The sequence below is a fragment of the Sylvia atricapilla genome, chromosome 6 (genome assembly GCF_009819655.1).
Source record: "Sylvia atricapilla isolate bSylAtr1 chromosome 6, bSylAtr1.pri, whole genome shotgun sequence".
NCBI lineage: Eukaryota > Metazoa > Chordata > Aves > Passeriformes > Sylviidae > Sylvia > Sylvia atricapilla.
This window is the reverse complement of record NC_089145.1, coordinates 56,243,489-56,260,058: the sequence shown is the minus strand read 5'-3', so window position 1 is coordinate 56,260,058 and position 16,570 is coordinate 56,243,489. Positions and strand designations below refer to the sequence as shown.

General features: G+C 41.1%; 1 protein-coding gene across 1 annotated transcript; it reads left to right on the top strand.

Annotated features, from left to right (window-relative positions):
* Positions 1-9,421: 9,421 nt before the first annotated feature.
* Positions 9,422-16,319, top strand: CIPC (CLOCK interacting pacemaker). The gene is made up of 5 exons (XM_066322210.1): positions 9,422-9,517; positions 11,391-11,565; positions 12,451-12,620; positions 14,777-14,846; positions 16,134-16,319. Exons 1-5 carry the CDS (start codon positions 9,422-9,424, stop codon positions 16,178-16,180), a joined length of 558 nt encoding a protein of 185 aa, XP_066178307.1. The 3' UTR covers positions 16,181-16,319.
* Positions 16,320-16,570: the final 251 nt, after the last annotated feature.

Here is a 16,570-nt window from a genome sequence, read left to right as displayed (position 1 = left end):
GTAGATTGTCAGTTGCTTGTACACTGGAGGCCATCCAGGCAGCAGATTAAATTGTATGAGAAAATTGTAGCAGGCTCTAGACTGCATGTAATGGAGACCCTCAATGACCTTTGTGAGGACTTGGGAAATATGCATTGAAATTGCCAGTGGGCCCTTTTGTAGCACCAAAACTGCATACTGAATTTCTCTTACTTATCACACAGGGTCATCCACAACTGAGCTGTTGTTTCTTACAAACCAGAAAATGTAATCACCAGCTTTTCTTTTTTCAGAAAATGTGTAAGGTTACCAGAGATGCATTATCTGTATAACCACAAAAAGAAAATAAGTTTGTACTTGTGAAAGCCACAGTCTTTAGCAGCATTTAAGGGGGCTACTCTTCCTGAATCTTTTAGTGCTGAAAGAGTTTGACAGAATACTCAAAACATTGACCAAAATGATTGCTGATTGCAGAAGGTTGATTTAGAAGAGTAACAGTTTCAGTTTTGTTCTTTTATTCGGACTGTTAACCACCACCTGGTTTATAGGTTTCATTTTTTTCTAGACCAGACCTTGACCTTACAAACTCCAAATACGACCCTTTCAGTGCTGCTGACCTGGGGGTTCAGGCTACAGTATGCAACTTTCCTTGTCATGAACAGAAAAGCAGCATGTACACAAAGAATGTAAACCTCCTAAAAATACAGATGAGCCACATGAAATCCTGTTTCTTACTTCTGACCAGCCTATGGTTTCAAAAACTGGAGAGTTAACACCCCTGACTTCTACTTTCCCATTTATCAGTGGCAAAGTGGGCTGGTCATTTTATCTCATTCCTTAATAGTATTCATACACTTCAGGAAAGCTGCATGGCTTCACATATATTTGTATTTTTACTTTTTAAAAATCTATTTTAAAAGATTTTCTGGGCATTTTAAGCAGATAGAATGAGTAGATTAATTGGTGTGGAGTGCAGCTGTGCTTCTCTGAATAGCTGCTTTACATTCCCTATGACAGATAAACATGTCCTTTTGCTTTGCTAGATCATATGGAATCATATCCCAAGCTGCCCATAACTTAAGAGTTTTGTGTTTAGCTTCAAAGCAGCTTTTAAGGCATCAGACTAAGCAAGTTTTTGGTCTGACAACAAGGCTCTACAATCTCTGTATGGCAAATGATCAGGGAGGGAAGTGGTGAACAGGAACTGCCCTTATTATTCTCATGTTTTGTTGACTCTGCCACAGACATCCTATATGACCTTGACCAAGTTTTTAAAACTATTTCCTAATTCCCTGTACAGCATTCTGGGGTAATAATTCCCCATGTCAGAAGTATCTGAATATAAATTTACTGCTAAATGTCTTTTATGCTAAGACTTCTAAGTAATGTACTCTTTTAAAGAATATTATCTTTCCGCTGAAGGAGTAGTTGATCTACTGATTATAAACCAACCTTGTTTATATTTTTAACTTTGCTTTATCAGATGATCTTGTTCTGGTACATCTGTATGTTGCACCTTATGCTTTCAGGTCAGTACTTTTCTGCCACTTAGATATTTTTACAAAGATTTTGATCAGCTATAGCACGTTTGGTGCAAGCTACTGTAGAATTAGACTTCCTATGTTCTGGGAAGGAAAATGGGGAGAAAGGAATGGAGCAGCAATCCTTGTACACACACGAAAAGGATATCTATGGGCTAAATGAATGAAGAATGGAATGAATGGCATATGAATATAAAAAGCAGACTTTCAAAGACTGTTTTAGCCACAGGCCTTTTCATGTCAAATATCTGGTGCATCGAGGCTGTAAAAAGCAAAGCAGGAATTTCTAGGATTGATTTTCATCCCTTTGACTCATCTCTTTCCTTTGCCCATTTGCTCTCGTAAGACAGGTCCAGAGCGTGCAACAGGAAACCAAGCAAAAACAATACAAGAAAAACGTATTTTAATTTTAGCGACACAGCTGCTTCTGGGCTCTTTAAATACACTCCTCTCTAAGTGCTTCCATACACCAAGATATCCAAGCACTCTAGACAGGCTGAGTCTCAACTGCAAACTCATTCCACAACTAATCTCTGTCTGGCATTGTTACAGTAATCAAACCAAGTTGGTCAAATGCCCAGTTGGGGCAAACTGGGTGCTTATCCAAGGGCTCTCTGTTATGTGACTTGAAATGTTGAGTTACAGTCTCTTTGGGCAGAGACAAGTTTGTGGATAGGAATAAAACATAACCTCTTTTTTTCCTTATCCTCTCCCTCTGCACATTAATACACAGCATAAGAAACCAAAAATATCTTCTGAAGGCATGCCTGTGAGTGACACTGTGCCCTAGTATAATGTGACAGGTGACCTGTTCTCCTTGTTCCAGGCTGCATGTAGCCTTGCTGTCTGGAAAACTATCTGGGGAATTTAAGGCCTACCAGGAGAAAAATGGGAAATCTAAAAGCTCAGTCACATACTCAGTTCTTCATCTTGGGTTGGTTTTTTCCTTATGGCTTTTGAAGGTGAAACAAACCACCTCTGAATTCCAGAGGTTTTTTACTGCCATCATGTGGAGAATTTCCTGAAAAAAAAAAGAGAAAAACTGTCTTCCCTGACAAGATATGATTTTTCCTGCCCCTGGCAAAACTGAAAGAATCTAATTCAGTCTTACATCTACACAGAGCTAGTCCTGGAGCCTCGAATGCTATAACATCTGGTAGATATTCATCTGTCCTTAGTACAATTTGCTTTTGCCCTATTGAAACAGTTTTATTTGTTGGCACAGCAGAGCTGGACTGTGACAGCCTGGGTATGCTTGTTATTTCTGATATTCCATTACAGGTTTCTTTCTCTGGTCTGCAGGAACATACAGGCACTTAATATCAATGCTATTTCTCTCCATGCAGCAATGCTACAAAGAAAAACAGTATTGCAGCAGGGTATCACAAATCCAATTACATAAATTATCTTGGGATCAGAAACACACATTTTTGGAGCATTCCTATTCCCACTATGCAATCCCCCATTTTATCTGACCACTATAACAATCACACATGAGAAATCCAATAAGCATAAAACTGTTACTGAAGGTTGGAAATTTAGAGGCCTATATTAATTTTAATAAAAGAAGAAGAGTATTTCAACATCCCAGGAAAGTCCAAGATTTCAAAAGTTTTCAACAAAACCAATTACTATTTCAATTAGGAAGGTCACCAGATTTTATACCTATTTTATTTCTTTTTAATTCTGTACTGTACTGATGAACATCATATTCACAAATAAACGACGTAATTTTTCAGTGAGCTTTTCACAGATATTGACAGATATTCCTCAAAGATGTCCCTTGTATTAAATCAATACAATCTGAAAGACAATCACTGTCAGAACATTTCATAGAAACTGTTGTTTCCCCAAAGACAAACAAACAAGTGGTCCCATTTTCAAGACTGGTGAGTCCCCAGTAGCTCCTCATGAATTCAGCACAACAGAACTGCACATAGATTAGAAATCTAATTTTATCACATCAAATAAAAACTGGTTTTTAGTTTCTCCCAGACCATAGGTTGCCAACAGTAACTAGGGACCTCAGCAAATTACTCCAGAACAGAAGCACGTTTTAATTGATACTGACATCCTCCTAACAAGACTTCTTCAGAAGAGCTGCTACATCCACCAAGTTTAAAAAGCTGGTCTCAAGATCTGTGAAGTACTACCACCAAGGCACCACCTTTTTCTAGTGCCATAAAAATCCGTTCAGATTTGGCTACATTATACACAGCCAACTGTAAAAATCAGCACTTAGCAGATTTTTCTTGATCTGCTCCTACAAGCCCTCACAATTCCTGTCACACTGGACACAAACTGTTCAGTGTTTTGCTAGTTGTGCTGGTCAGTGCAGTGCAGGTTTCTAAGTTAAAGGTAAAATGTATCCTGCTACTGTTCCCTATAATAGGGGAACATACTTTGCCCTGCAAACCAAGAGACAGTTCTGTATTTGTCTTTCAGATGGTTCTAGTAATTCTGAACGTTTCACAATCATACTGCTGGGCAAAGCTTCAACCACTACTAAGAGAACCCCACACAGCAGATTAATTCAGCCATCTAACACAACCAACCCACGGGGAAAAGCAACCGAATCACAGTGGCATCTGAGCTTCTCGGAAAGCCTACGTCCAGTCTATATCCCTGGCTCATCTGTCCATACTGTGAGGCACAGCACATGGCTGTATCAATGTTACCACATCATATGATCTCCTACTGACTAGTCTGTAGGAAATGTAATCCTCCCATGTGCAACTAATATGGTTGGTCTTTAATCCTCCACAGAAACAGGTCTGTACCGAAGGATCAAGACTCAAGTTCTCTTCTGCATGAAGTACATTTTTTATCCTTGTATATAAAGTTACAGGTTCTTGCCTTTTCATTTGCTTGCAAAAATGATGAAAATAACAGGCCAAAATCTTTACCTCAAACACAGTCATGTCAACTATAGTTCCCAAAAATTAGGAAAATACTGATTTGAGATCATCAATTCATCCTTAGTTCTGCTATATTATACATTTATGATATCAGGATTTCTTTAATTACCTACTGACATCTTAAGTGTTTTTCTGCCAAACAAGGTGTCATCCAGTCAAATGACTAAATGGTAATGGGAATAAAACATGTAGAGAATAAGACTGCTGTAGCATTCCTATCTCGTATTAGTTGCCCTTGGTACATAAATAAAAAATCACAGTCTCACATAACATTCTGAGTTGGTAGGACCCACAAGGATCATCAAAGTCCAGCTACTGTCCCTGCAAAGGAGAGCCCCAAGAATCACACATTTAACTAAACAAATAACATTATTTTAAAGTAAGATTTAGGACTCCTTATTGCAATCCTATGTCAATTAAACAAAGGCCTTTTCATATGGAAAAAAAAAAGGAGTCCATAGGCAGTCCTTGCTTGGACTAACTTTGTCCTTCTCTACCTCCTGTAATCCAAAGAGACTCACGACACCCAGTGGGTGTTACAAGTAACGCAGGCATACAGAAGCCATGGAGAATGTGAAGATGCTCATCGCCGTTCGCAGCTTCACACAATTACGATGCAACGAGAAAAATGAAGACACTGGACAAGTTACAATCCATATTAAAGAATCTGTAGAGATTGTCTTAGCAAACTCAACACTTACGAAAAAAATTCCCAAAGCCTCCACCACCACCACCATCTGAAATACAAACCCAAATAATTTTTGAACTCCAGGAAAACATTGTATCTAGCCTGCTTTGGAGCAAACAGTAGCTGTTCCATGACAACAGTGTAAATCCTGTAGATCTTTTCACCAGAAAAAAAAAAAAAACAAAACAAAACCCACCACTGTCATGAGGAGATGTCCCTGACAGCATTGCACTAAGTAATGATACATTGAGGAGTGGACAGAGAGGATGACTGTGCTGGGGAGGTGAGAGGACACAGAAGGGCTCGCTGCTCTCCAGAGTACTCTGGGCTGCTGCTATGGTGTGGTGCTGCAAGGGTTGAAAGCAGTCACTGGGGCTGCTCCTTTGCACCGTGTCCCCAAACCCTCAGCTGGCCCAAAAGTCTAGTTGTTGTAAAGGGAATATTGAATCCACCTTTGCTCTCCTCCAACATAATCAGTACAGAAGAATGTAAGAGCATCAAAAGTGCTTTATTCTTGATATGCCATCTCAGTTAATAATTTATTATTTTTGAATTGCCTTCATTCTGCCTTGTCTTCAATTGGACACATTTATGGTAAAGATGAAGTTGCAGATGGATATAACAATATGCAAGATGTGTGCTTTGAAAAGATTACACACCTAAAGCTGAAATTTAGAGGAAAAGGAGCCATTACTAAAGTACTTTCATTAGAGTAAAATCTTGTTAAGTCAACTTCTGGGTGAGATTCTGGGACCTGCAATAGACTGCAGGTCAGAGCACATGATCACACAGTGTTTCCAGCTTTGATATTTATTAAATAAGATATTACTAACAAAATATGTATGTGGAATGTCTTTTCAAAGAGGTTTTGAGCTTTAATGTCATTTTAATGACCAAGAACACACTTTATCTGCATGAATTCATTATTTGGTTGAGACCAATGAAAACTTAAGAAGCATCATTTGAACAAAATTCTTCTGTTTATGTATTAAAATTACAGAAGCGAATAACACAAGGAACAAAGATACCTGTATTAAAATATCATAAAAATTAGACTGGTTCAATGAAGTGAGATGAATAAAGCTATTTGCAAACTAACTTAAAACAACATGGTACTTGTTAAATTGTATTTTGCCTGTGATAGCAAAACAAAGCAGTGAGTATATGAAGACAAAAGATTGAGTACATGGTGGTTTCAGACCTACCCCTTCCCGTTCAGACAGTGTAATATGAAACCACATTCTTCTGACCTGGCTGTGCTTTACTTCCAAAGTTTGCCAAACATTTCCTCCTACTGTTGTCTTGGGACAAAAGATTCTTTGTCTCACAAGCATTTATGAAGTCTATGCATCAACACTTTTATTAATTGTCCAATAAGCACACAAAACCTATTATTTAACCACTTCATTAGATAAAAACTTGCGTATGTCCCTCTTAAGCCATGAAAGATTATTTCTGCATCTTCTCCTGAAAGAGGAGATTCAACACCTTTTTTTAAAAGGTGTTGAAACACCTACACTGAATAAACATGCAGTCATACTTCAATCACATTCTTTTCACTCTTATCCTCTTGAATGACCAGAATAAACAGGGAAGTGAACAAAAAGTTAATACTTGTTTGTCAAAACACTCACCTTTAGGATAAACAAATCAACCATTGTATAACATGAGGAAAAAGGAAAACATCCTGTTGCCACTGACTGTAATCAGTGAACTCACACAGTAACTAAGACCTTGGATCAACGACGAATCAAATAAAAGGGAAAGGAAGAGAAGTGGCAATGACAGAAATATTATTAAAACTACAAAAACAGGTGATTAGATGATCAATATAAACCTAAGGTATAAATCAGCTTAATTCAGGCACAATTTGGCTGATAAGATTTAATTTCTTTAGAACAGAGGTTTACCTTGACTATCCAAGAAAACTTCTCTATTAAAGAGTATAGAAGAACAGTATATTCAGTTCTCCTACCTGCTGCCCCTTGGACGAAGACCTGGTTTCACACATTCCAAATCTGTTCTGAATCACCTGAACTGAAGAGCAGGTTGTCTGTCCCAAACACAGGCTACTTGCCCTCTGGTGAGCTGTTTTCACTGAGCACCCACACATACTCCATATCCTGACAAACCTGGCCTCTCTGGAGGACAGTAAGAGTTTTTTCTGGGTACAAGGCAACCCAGGACCATGCCTGTGCAAATAAGATGATACAACAGCATTCTTAGCATGCTTTTCCTCAGAACTCAAAACTCCTGAACAGTAAAGGATCCAAACCCAGAGTCTAGAGATCACACTGCTCACAGTACAGCTTAGACATAATCAGAGCCAACTCTGGCATTTAAGTGCTCAAAAATACATCCTAAGAACAAGAGTCACCAGTGTTCTCTCACAGCACCTCAGATTGGTAGGACTGGAACCCATCAGTCCCATATCTTTTAAAATGACAGTGTCATTCCATGTAACCTCAGACATTTTTGTGTTGCATTTGACAGGTTGTTTATGAGACTATGCTGAGATCAAAGGTCCTTCTCTTTTTCATTCAGGGATTAATTAGATCTTGCTGACCTCTTTAATCAGCATATTTCAGGTTCTTTTACAAGACCATCATAACAATTGAAAGTGTTTCTTTCCATTTCTATTTAAGGAATTCATTGTCTCTTTGTTCAGGTCTTCCATACAGCCTTTTCAGTTTTCTCTAATGAAATGGCTTTCATGTCCAAAGGCAAAATATTCTGACAGATTTCTGGGTGCTGGTAGCATTTATGCAGTTCTCAAAGAATAACTACTCCAGTTATACTCATTGAACCAGGGACTCACTTCCTCCTATTTATTTGCTCTTGGTTTATATGCAGTTCATGTAAACCAAATCCACGTATGTCACACTTCCCAACCATGTAAAAGTTCGGGATTTTTTTTTGGTTTCCACTCATTACAGGAAAAAGTGATTCTTCCCCTGTACTTGGCACTGGTGTAACCACATCTGGAGTTCTTTGTCCCTCCATTCAGGAAAGGACATGGAGGTGCTGCAGTAAGTCCAGAGAAGGGCAGTGAAGCTGGTGAAGGATCTAGAGTACAAGTTCTGTGAGGAGCAGAAGGGAGTGTTCAAAAAAAAGAGACTCAGGGGTGACTTTATCACTCTTCCAAGGAGGCTGAAAGGAGGCTGCAGCCACATGCAGTTTGGCCTCTTCTCCCAGCAACCAGAGACACGACATAGTCTCAAGCTGTGCCAGGGGAGGTTCAGGTTGGAGATGAGTAGGAATTCCTCCACAAAAAGAGATGATTAGACATTGGAACAGGATGCCCAAGGAATTGATGGAGTCACCATTCTTTAAAGTGTTTAAGAAAAGACTGGATGTAGCACTTAGTGCCATGGTCTAGTTGACATGGTGGCGTTAGGTCGTAGGTTGGACTTGATGATCCGAAGTGTCTTCCTACCTAATGATTCTGTGACTCCTTTTTTGCCACGTTTTCTCTCTTTGACACAAGTTTGAGACCTCTTTGATGCCGCTTTCCTCTTTATTTCAAGTGTGTTTCCTCTCTCATTCATGCAGTGAGAGAGGTGGCACAAACACCTAACCTTCTGTGTGGGGAAGAACCCGTGCTTTCTTGTACAGTATTTGGGAGGACTCCAAACTCCCGGCTCCCTCACCCGCCTGGACACGGCAATGGCCGCCCTCAAGGCCCGCACTCCCTCAGGGCCCGCACTCCTCAAGGCCCGCACTGGCTCAAGGCCTGCACTGCCCAAGGCTCATGGCCCGCACTCCTCAAAGCCCGCACTCCCTCAAGGCCCAAGGCTCATGGCCCGCACTCCTCAAGGCAAGGCCCGCACTCCCTCATGGCCCGCACTCCCTCAATGCCCGCACTCCTCAAGGCAAGGCCCGCACTCCCTCAAGGCAAGGCCCGCACTCCCTCAAGGCAAGGCCCGCACTCCCTCAAGGCAAGGCCCGCACTCCCTCAAGGCATGGCCCGCACTCCCTCATGGCCCGCACTCCTCAAGGCAAGGCCCGCACTCCTCAATGCCCGCACTCCTCAATGCCCGCACTCCTCAATGCCCGCACTCCTCAATGCCCGCACTCCTCAAGGCAAGGCCCGCACTCCCTCATGGCCCGCACTCCTCAAGGCAGGGCCCGCACTCCCTCAGGGCCCGCACTCCTCAAGGCAGGGCCCGCACTCCCTCATGGCCCGCACTCCCTCAGGGCCCGCACTCCTCAAGGCAAGGCCCGCACTCCCTCATGGCCCGCACTCCTCAAGGCCCAGGCCTTAAGGGCCCGCACTCCCGCCACCCGCTCTGCGCATGCGCGCTCGGGGCGCGGCGGCCGCGGGGGCGGGGCGTGCCGGGGGCGGCGCATGCGCGGGCGGCGCGGCTGAGCTGTGGCGGCGCCGTGCCCAGGTGAGGGGCGGCCCGGCTCGGCTCGGCTCGGCTCGGCTCGGCTCGGCTTGGCTCGGCTCGGCCCGGCCCGGGGGAGCGGAGGCCCGGGGCCCGCGGGACTGTGCCGTGCCCGGTGCCCCTCGCCGTGTGGCGGGGCGGCGGCTCGGGCCCGGCAACCGAGTGGCTCGGCCCGCCTGCGCGGGCTCTCCTCGTGCCGCAGGAGTCTGGCGTGTCGGGCCCGGGAAGCGCTTGGGTGGGATCAGCGGGAGGGACGGCCCCGCACGACGCCCTGGGCTCCCGGTTCTCAAGGCGGTGCGCGGCGGAGGTCCCGCTCGCCGGGCCCGGGCGGGCGGCTCTGGCCCGGGGATGGGCAGGAGGGTTCTCACGCCTGTGCCTTGGGGGAGTGGCGCTTCTGGTTTGTTTATTTTCGGCTGTGGCTGTGGTGTTTTGCTTTTTGCGTGAGAGAAGATGATGTGTCAGCCCTTCGCAAAGCCTCACTGGATGCAAAGCTGGCAGATGAGATGTTCTTACTTTATTTCTAGCCCTCTTTCTTGTTTTGGTTTGAGATGGTCATGTGTTTCGGGGTTTTATTTTAGATTAGCATTTCTGCGTATCGCTTTCTTAAGAAAATACATTTGTTTTGGAAAGGGCTAAGTAATGAAAGCGTGGATCAGGACTTAAACCACTCCTTCCTTTGCAAGGATAGCATCTAGGTTGTGCTTATGTAACCATGTTTGTTCCATACCTGATAGCAGGCAGGCAGGTGTGACTGAAGATGGAAAGTAAGAGTGATGCAAGTGGCTACTTGAGGACATTTTCTTCTGCTGACCATTATTCTATTATCCTTGTAATAGACAGTCATACTCCCATTTCAGGATTAAATACTGATGCTAAGACTCAGGATTTTGGAGCACACTTGTAACAAAGTTGGCACGACCTGAAGGAGGAGCTTGCATTTTGGCATAGATTATTCCAGAATGTCTGTTGCAATGTCATTTGAAGCAGCTTGTCCTGGATACTGCTGCTAATGGACTCCTGAGTTCCTGGTTTTGTACTTTAAATATAAAACTTAACATTGAGACATAACTTCAGTGGGTTAGTCTATAGGGAAAAAAAATTCTACAAATAATAGCCAAAATAATTTCTGCACTTAATTCTGTTAGCCAATTTCTCAATTACCTTCTTTCAGTGAATTAGAAACTTAGTCTTACTAGATGCTGCCTACCCTCAGAAGGCAGCTGAAGGCTGTGACAAGTATGTCATGTGGGAGGGCATAATGTTACTACATTTTTCTGATTTTTATAGCTTTTGCTTTCAGCCTTTCAACGTTTGCATTCTGGGTGTGGGCATTTCTAAGGCTCTGTCTCCCCTAGGAGTGTATTGCAGTATGTGTTGCTCTTTCAGCAGCACAGATTTCTTTAGCCCCCAGTGTGTTCACTGATCACTCCTTCTTTTCTCTGATGACTTACTCTGCTCTTGAGAATGAAACAAACTGCGTTGGCAAAACCACAGCTTTGCAGGTTCAGCTGTATTTGTTGTAAGAGCTTCAGCCAGCACAACTGACTTGTTTTGCAATTCAGCCCTTGGAACAGCAAAGCTTTCATAGGATAAATAATGCCCTGAGTAATTTCAGTTCTTGAAATAAATGTTGTTTATGAATAGCCTTTAATTTTTAGTTTGTTATACCTTTCTGAGGTGGAAAGACATGTCCAATACATTAGCTTTTGAGCTGAAATTCATTCTTTCAGCATTTTGAGATATTTCTTAAAGTCTACAGTTAGTTCCCTGGCAGTGTAAAAGGAGATATGCAACTATCCTCCATTGTTGTCTTATACTGATGGAACTTCCTTTAGATTCAGATAAAGACCTTTTTTGTTCTTAACTGTTTCTGTAGTTCCCCAATGGAAAAGGTGTTAAAAACTACCCACGGCACTATGGAAGCACTCAGACAAAAGTGTCACCTGCTGCCACCCTTGAGGAATTGTTGGGCAAAGTGACTGAAATGAAGAGCTTCAACCATCGCTTCAGTATGGCAGCAGCTGAATCTGACAAAGACTCCGGATATTCAGGTTCACAAAAACACTGTGTTACCTTTTTTGTGTGTTGCCGTGCTGAGGTTGTGCTTTAACTGGTGATGTGTGACAAATCTGAGTAACCCCTTCCAGTTTCTGTCTCATTACCTTGGAGGGCATTTCTATGCAAGTTAGGTTTCACCTGCAATCATCCTACCACCAAAGTCCTTTGAAGGGGAACATTACCAAGTTATAAAGTTCATCCTGTGAATTTGAAAGGCATGGGAATTTAGAATTAATGGAAAAATCTTAGACTTTAGAGTCTAGAAGCAGAGATGTCAAAATCACTTCTTGTTCTTTGCAGTGATGAATGAATTGTTGGATTATGCTGCCCCGTGTCTCTTATGATCTGACCACATTATCAGTAGAGCCTGGTTGTAACATCAGTAAAATAATAGACATGGTGTGCCATTTTACTACTCAACAAAAGTGTGTAAAAATTACCTTTAAACAAGAAAGAAAGCACTTCTGTGAGAGATACCTGCTTTACTGGGTTTTAGATAGAAAATTTCAAGACACAAGATGTCTGCATCACAAACTATGGATGTGACAGTGCTGGAGCCTGTATTTCTTTCCTGTATCAGTTTTTAGAGCAATGTAACCTTCATGATACTGTGCAGCCCCTTGAAGACTAAATATAAAAGAAAGTAATGGATTTTTTTGGGGAGAAAATGTCTGTGTAAGAACTGACCAGAAATACAGAGCCTTTTATTAGAGGCTGTCTGACAGCTGTCACACCAGCTTTAAATTTGTTGATATTACAGAACTAAACTCCTGTTGTCCTTTGTGACTTGGTTGAAGGAGGCAGAATATTAGAACTGAAAGGCAGTAGTAAAGATGTTGCATGTGGAACAACTAACAGCTGAATCCTGCATCTGGCAGATGGAAGTTCAGAGTGCCCAAGTGCTATGGAGCAGACGGACTCCGAGGAAGTGCTGAATGCGCTGTGTTGGAATGCAGAGGATGGACCTTGGCAATGCCCGAGAACCACAAGCAGCTCCTTTCCTGCACTGTCTCCTATGGTTGTTATGAAAAATGTGTTGGTTAAGCAGGTAAGGAAGAAATGGTATCTTGAAAAATATTGCATGTTCTTAATTTTTTCAAAAAACATTTTTCCTTTCAAGAAAGATGTTGCAGTCCAGAAAAGTAGCTGGTAATTTGCAAAGTTTTAATGTGATTCTCTGTTCTTTTGAGAGGCAGCTGGAATCACTAAGATGGAATGTGAAATAGAGAAACTCTGCTCCATCTCCATCTAATAAACCTCTTTGTCTCAAAGGAATCCCCCAAAATACATCTTCAAGAATGTTGTGTGGACAGCAACAAAGATTAAGCAGAAAAGGGTAATTTCCTTTTGAAAGCTGCTCTTGTCTTTTTCATTCAGCAAAGATGGTGAAGTAGGATGATAGGTTTGTTTCCTCAGTTCTTAGGTTCTAGAAGTGCTTCATGTGTAATGGGAAACACTAATCCAGAATGTTATAAATGAAAAAGTTAAATCCTTATCTGAAGTTAGCTATGGTACTCCTACTTTAATAGTTGTTTCATTTAGCTGCATGCGATGGCTCATGTTGCAACAATTACATTCCCTGTTTATGTTCTGCAGTATTTTTGTAATGTCTAGTTCCTCCAGCACATCTGTGAGGCCCCTTGTGTAACTTTAAGATTTAACAGAAGGCATGAGAAGTCCAAAGTAATGTCATATTATTAGACCTCCTGCTCTGTACTCGCTCATTTTTGGAGGAGAGCAAAAGTTCTTCAATTCTTTTTTTACTAAAATACTTCTGAGAATACAGTGGGAAGGGGAAAAAAGAATAATAGATCCTGATTCTTTTTCTACTGAACTTGTTTTGACAGCAAGCAAGACCTAATATTCACTGGTAGTATTTAGCAGATTATGCAGCTGTAGGGGAGGTGGTTCTGCTCTCTGAGCATCATGCTTTATCTTGACAAGAAAAATTTTATTTTATAGTCACATTCCTAGACATGTGGACAGAATACTGTGTAAACAAATGCTGAAGTTGTCAGGAATAGGCAAGCTTCACCAAAGGCTGATAGCCTTTGGCCCAGAGCTAAAAATTAAGACATTACCTGCACTGATTCCAGTGTTAAACTCCAAGCTCTGTTGCAAATAAGAAGCAGCAGCAACTAATAGTATATATTTAGAGAGATATTAAAAAATCTAACCACACACATATATATATATATTTTTTAAAAACCCTGGTAGTATAGAAAAAAGGAAATTTGGCAAGGAGTTGGAGATGGATGACTACACTTGGTTCTGTTGAGCCATGGTTCATAATATCTAACTATGATTATATGTAGGATTAAAGACAGTAATGTCAAATTGAAAAATGTTTACTACAGTAAAGGAAAGCAACAAGTCTAGGCAAGAATAATAATGAAATGTGTTTCTGCCTTTCCTCATTATGCCTAGTTAGCTCAGATGGTCATCTCTTTAAAATGATCTTTTCAACACAGCGTTCAGTTGTTCTTGCTGAACCAAGAAAAAAGCAACATTCAGTTACTGTTGTTTATTTGTTCTAGTTTCAGTTTCAATCAGCATCATCCTTCTGTCTTGGAGCCACTGTGATCCTCTGCAGTGGTGGTTACCTCCTGGCCCAATTTCAGAATGTAAACAGCTAATAGTAATGCTGCTAAAAAAAGAATCAAGTGACAATTAATGCTCTAGAACACAGTGCTGATTGTGGTAGGGTTTCTTGAAGTCTTGTAAAAGTCTTTAATAAGTTGGAAGGCTTTTCAGGCAAGTAACACTGATTTATCAGGAAGTTAGCTTTCATAGCTTTCATTAAAAAATACAACAAAACACAACAATTTGCAGAGTTACTAAAATAAAAGTGGCCTTCTCCAGTGAAAATGAGATTTTGATTAGGAGAACAAGAACACAGTGCTGTGTGAGAAGGAAAGGAAAAAAGAACAGATAGGAAGAAACAAGAAACCCAAGAATAAGATAAACAGTTACCACAGCGCTTTTGGCCTCAATGATTATGGGGCTCTGCCGTGCTAAGTGCTGTTCAGAGGTGCAGTAAATGGCAACTTCTGGCTCCAAATCCTTTCTCCTTAGGGCTACATGTTCTGTCCTGGGTATGTATAGCTACAGTATTTATATGCTTCCTCATTCTTTACATCTCCAGATACTTTTCTTTTGAATGTTCTTTCTTCTGTGTTAAGGTAGTAATATTTATTTTTACAGGTAGCTGTTCTGTACCCCTATTCCATAAGCATCTTCCCCACTGAACCAAAGAAACATTGTGTCAGAGTAGGTAATTGAATCTTACCTCCAAGTCTCAGTGTCCTAATCAGTGGGTAATACCTGCTTTTGGTAAGTTCCAAGTCCTTTATTGGGGGAATGGACTTTAGCAAAGCATGTTAGCATTTGCCAGTTTAAAACTTACGAGACTGGTGGAAAGGGTATGGATTTCAGATGACTTAATGTAGTACTAAAAATAATAAGATGTATTTGTGGTAGCTAAAAACTGCCTTCAGCAGGCCTGCCAGTTGTGTTCCAAGTTGTAGGAATTGAAAAAGCAGCTGACAATATATTAGTATAATTGTAGTGCCGATGGCTTAAATATATTAAGGAGTGAGATTTTGCTTTAGAAAGAAATAGTGTCTTTTACTAGACCATTTGATGTCTTTGGAGAAAAGCAATCACAATCACGTTTTTGGCCAGAAGGTCTCATGAAGATCTGTAGTAAGGTGTTGGAGGAAAAAGAGGTAATGTCTTGTAAAAATGGATTGTTTCCCTTATATTCCATAGTATGGCTTGTGGGAGGGAGTAAAGCCTTGGGCATTGTTCTTCAAATAAAATGCTTTTAAGGTTTATTGGTGCGCACTGTTTCACCAGACTTACAAAGTTAAACTTCTCTGTGTGTACCACGGGCTTTTCTCCTTGCATTGGTTGATATTCAGCCTTTTTTTTTTTTTCTGCTTCATATATATATTTACTATATATTTTATTTTATATTTACTGAAACTGTGTATTGTACTTCAAATTAATAGACTTCCTGAAGAGATGTGTATGTTAAATAACCATTTCAAAACCTTGCCATAATGATAGATTTGAGAAGATTTGAGTTGCTACCTTTCAACAGAGAGGAAGCCTGAATTATTCCTAAAATGTCTGCGCAGCCTTTCCTTGACTCTTAAGATATTTTATATCAGAAAGCTTAATTATTCTTCAGTTTTCCTGTGCTCTTGTAGTTTGACCTCAAGTCTGGGTCAAATTCTTTAATGAACGTTCTACAATATAAGCTTGTACTTTAATTCTCACTTAGGAAAGCACGTATAAATTCAGATTGAATTGTTTTTAAATAGATCTGTTGTTGCACAGTAAAAGGATTATGGATTACAGCTTTATTTCCAGCATTACACTCCATTGTCAGAGAAAGAGAAGGATGAGTTTGATAGAAAACTCTTCATAACACATTAATTGGACAGTATATATAAAATATGGAAAAATGGCACAGTTCACCTGTTTAAGTTTGTTTTTATTGTCTTCTATGACACTTTTGTAAGACTTGTGTTTTTTCCCTGTTTGTACTTCTCAGGGGAGTTCATCACAACTCCAGTCTTGGACTGTGCAGCCATCCTTTGAAGTAATTCCAGCTCAGCCACAGCTAGTGTTTCTTCGTCCATCAGTCCCACCTCCCATTAATCCTCACCCTGCTGGGAAAAAGAGAAATGATTCCACTAATTACCTGCCCATCTTGAATTCTTTTCCCAAAATAGCACCACAGCCCTGCAAAAGAGATCACTCCTTTGATCTAGAAGAATGTCAGGAAACCACTTGCCGTAAACGACTCTGCACAGAAGAGCCCAAGATGGAGACTTCTCCTGTACTGACAAGCACGGGTTTGCCTACCAGTCCTTTTTCCCACCTACCAGTTAGCTTTAAGACCCCTCAGGATTCTAACCAGCAAAGTTCTTCAGCTCTGGTGACAAGTGGAAAACTGTCGGCTCTTCCTGGTTTTCATCGTGTTTCCAG

Coding starts and splice junctions, on each gene's coding strand:
- CIPC (XM_066322210.1), top strand. CDS start 9,422: ATGCGCGCTCGGGGCGCGGCGGCCGCGGGGGCGGGGCGTGCCGGGGGC. Junction 9,518..11,390: donor TGTGGCGGCGCCGTGCCCAG/GTGAGGGGCGGC, acceptor CTGTTTCTGTAG/TTCCCCAATGGAAAAGGTGT. Junction 11,566..12,450: donor CAAAGACTCCGGATATTCAG/GTTCACAAAAAC, acceptor TGCATCTGGCAG/ATGGAAGTTCAGAGTGCCCA.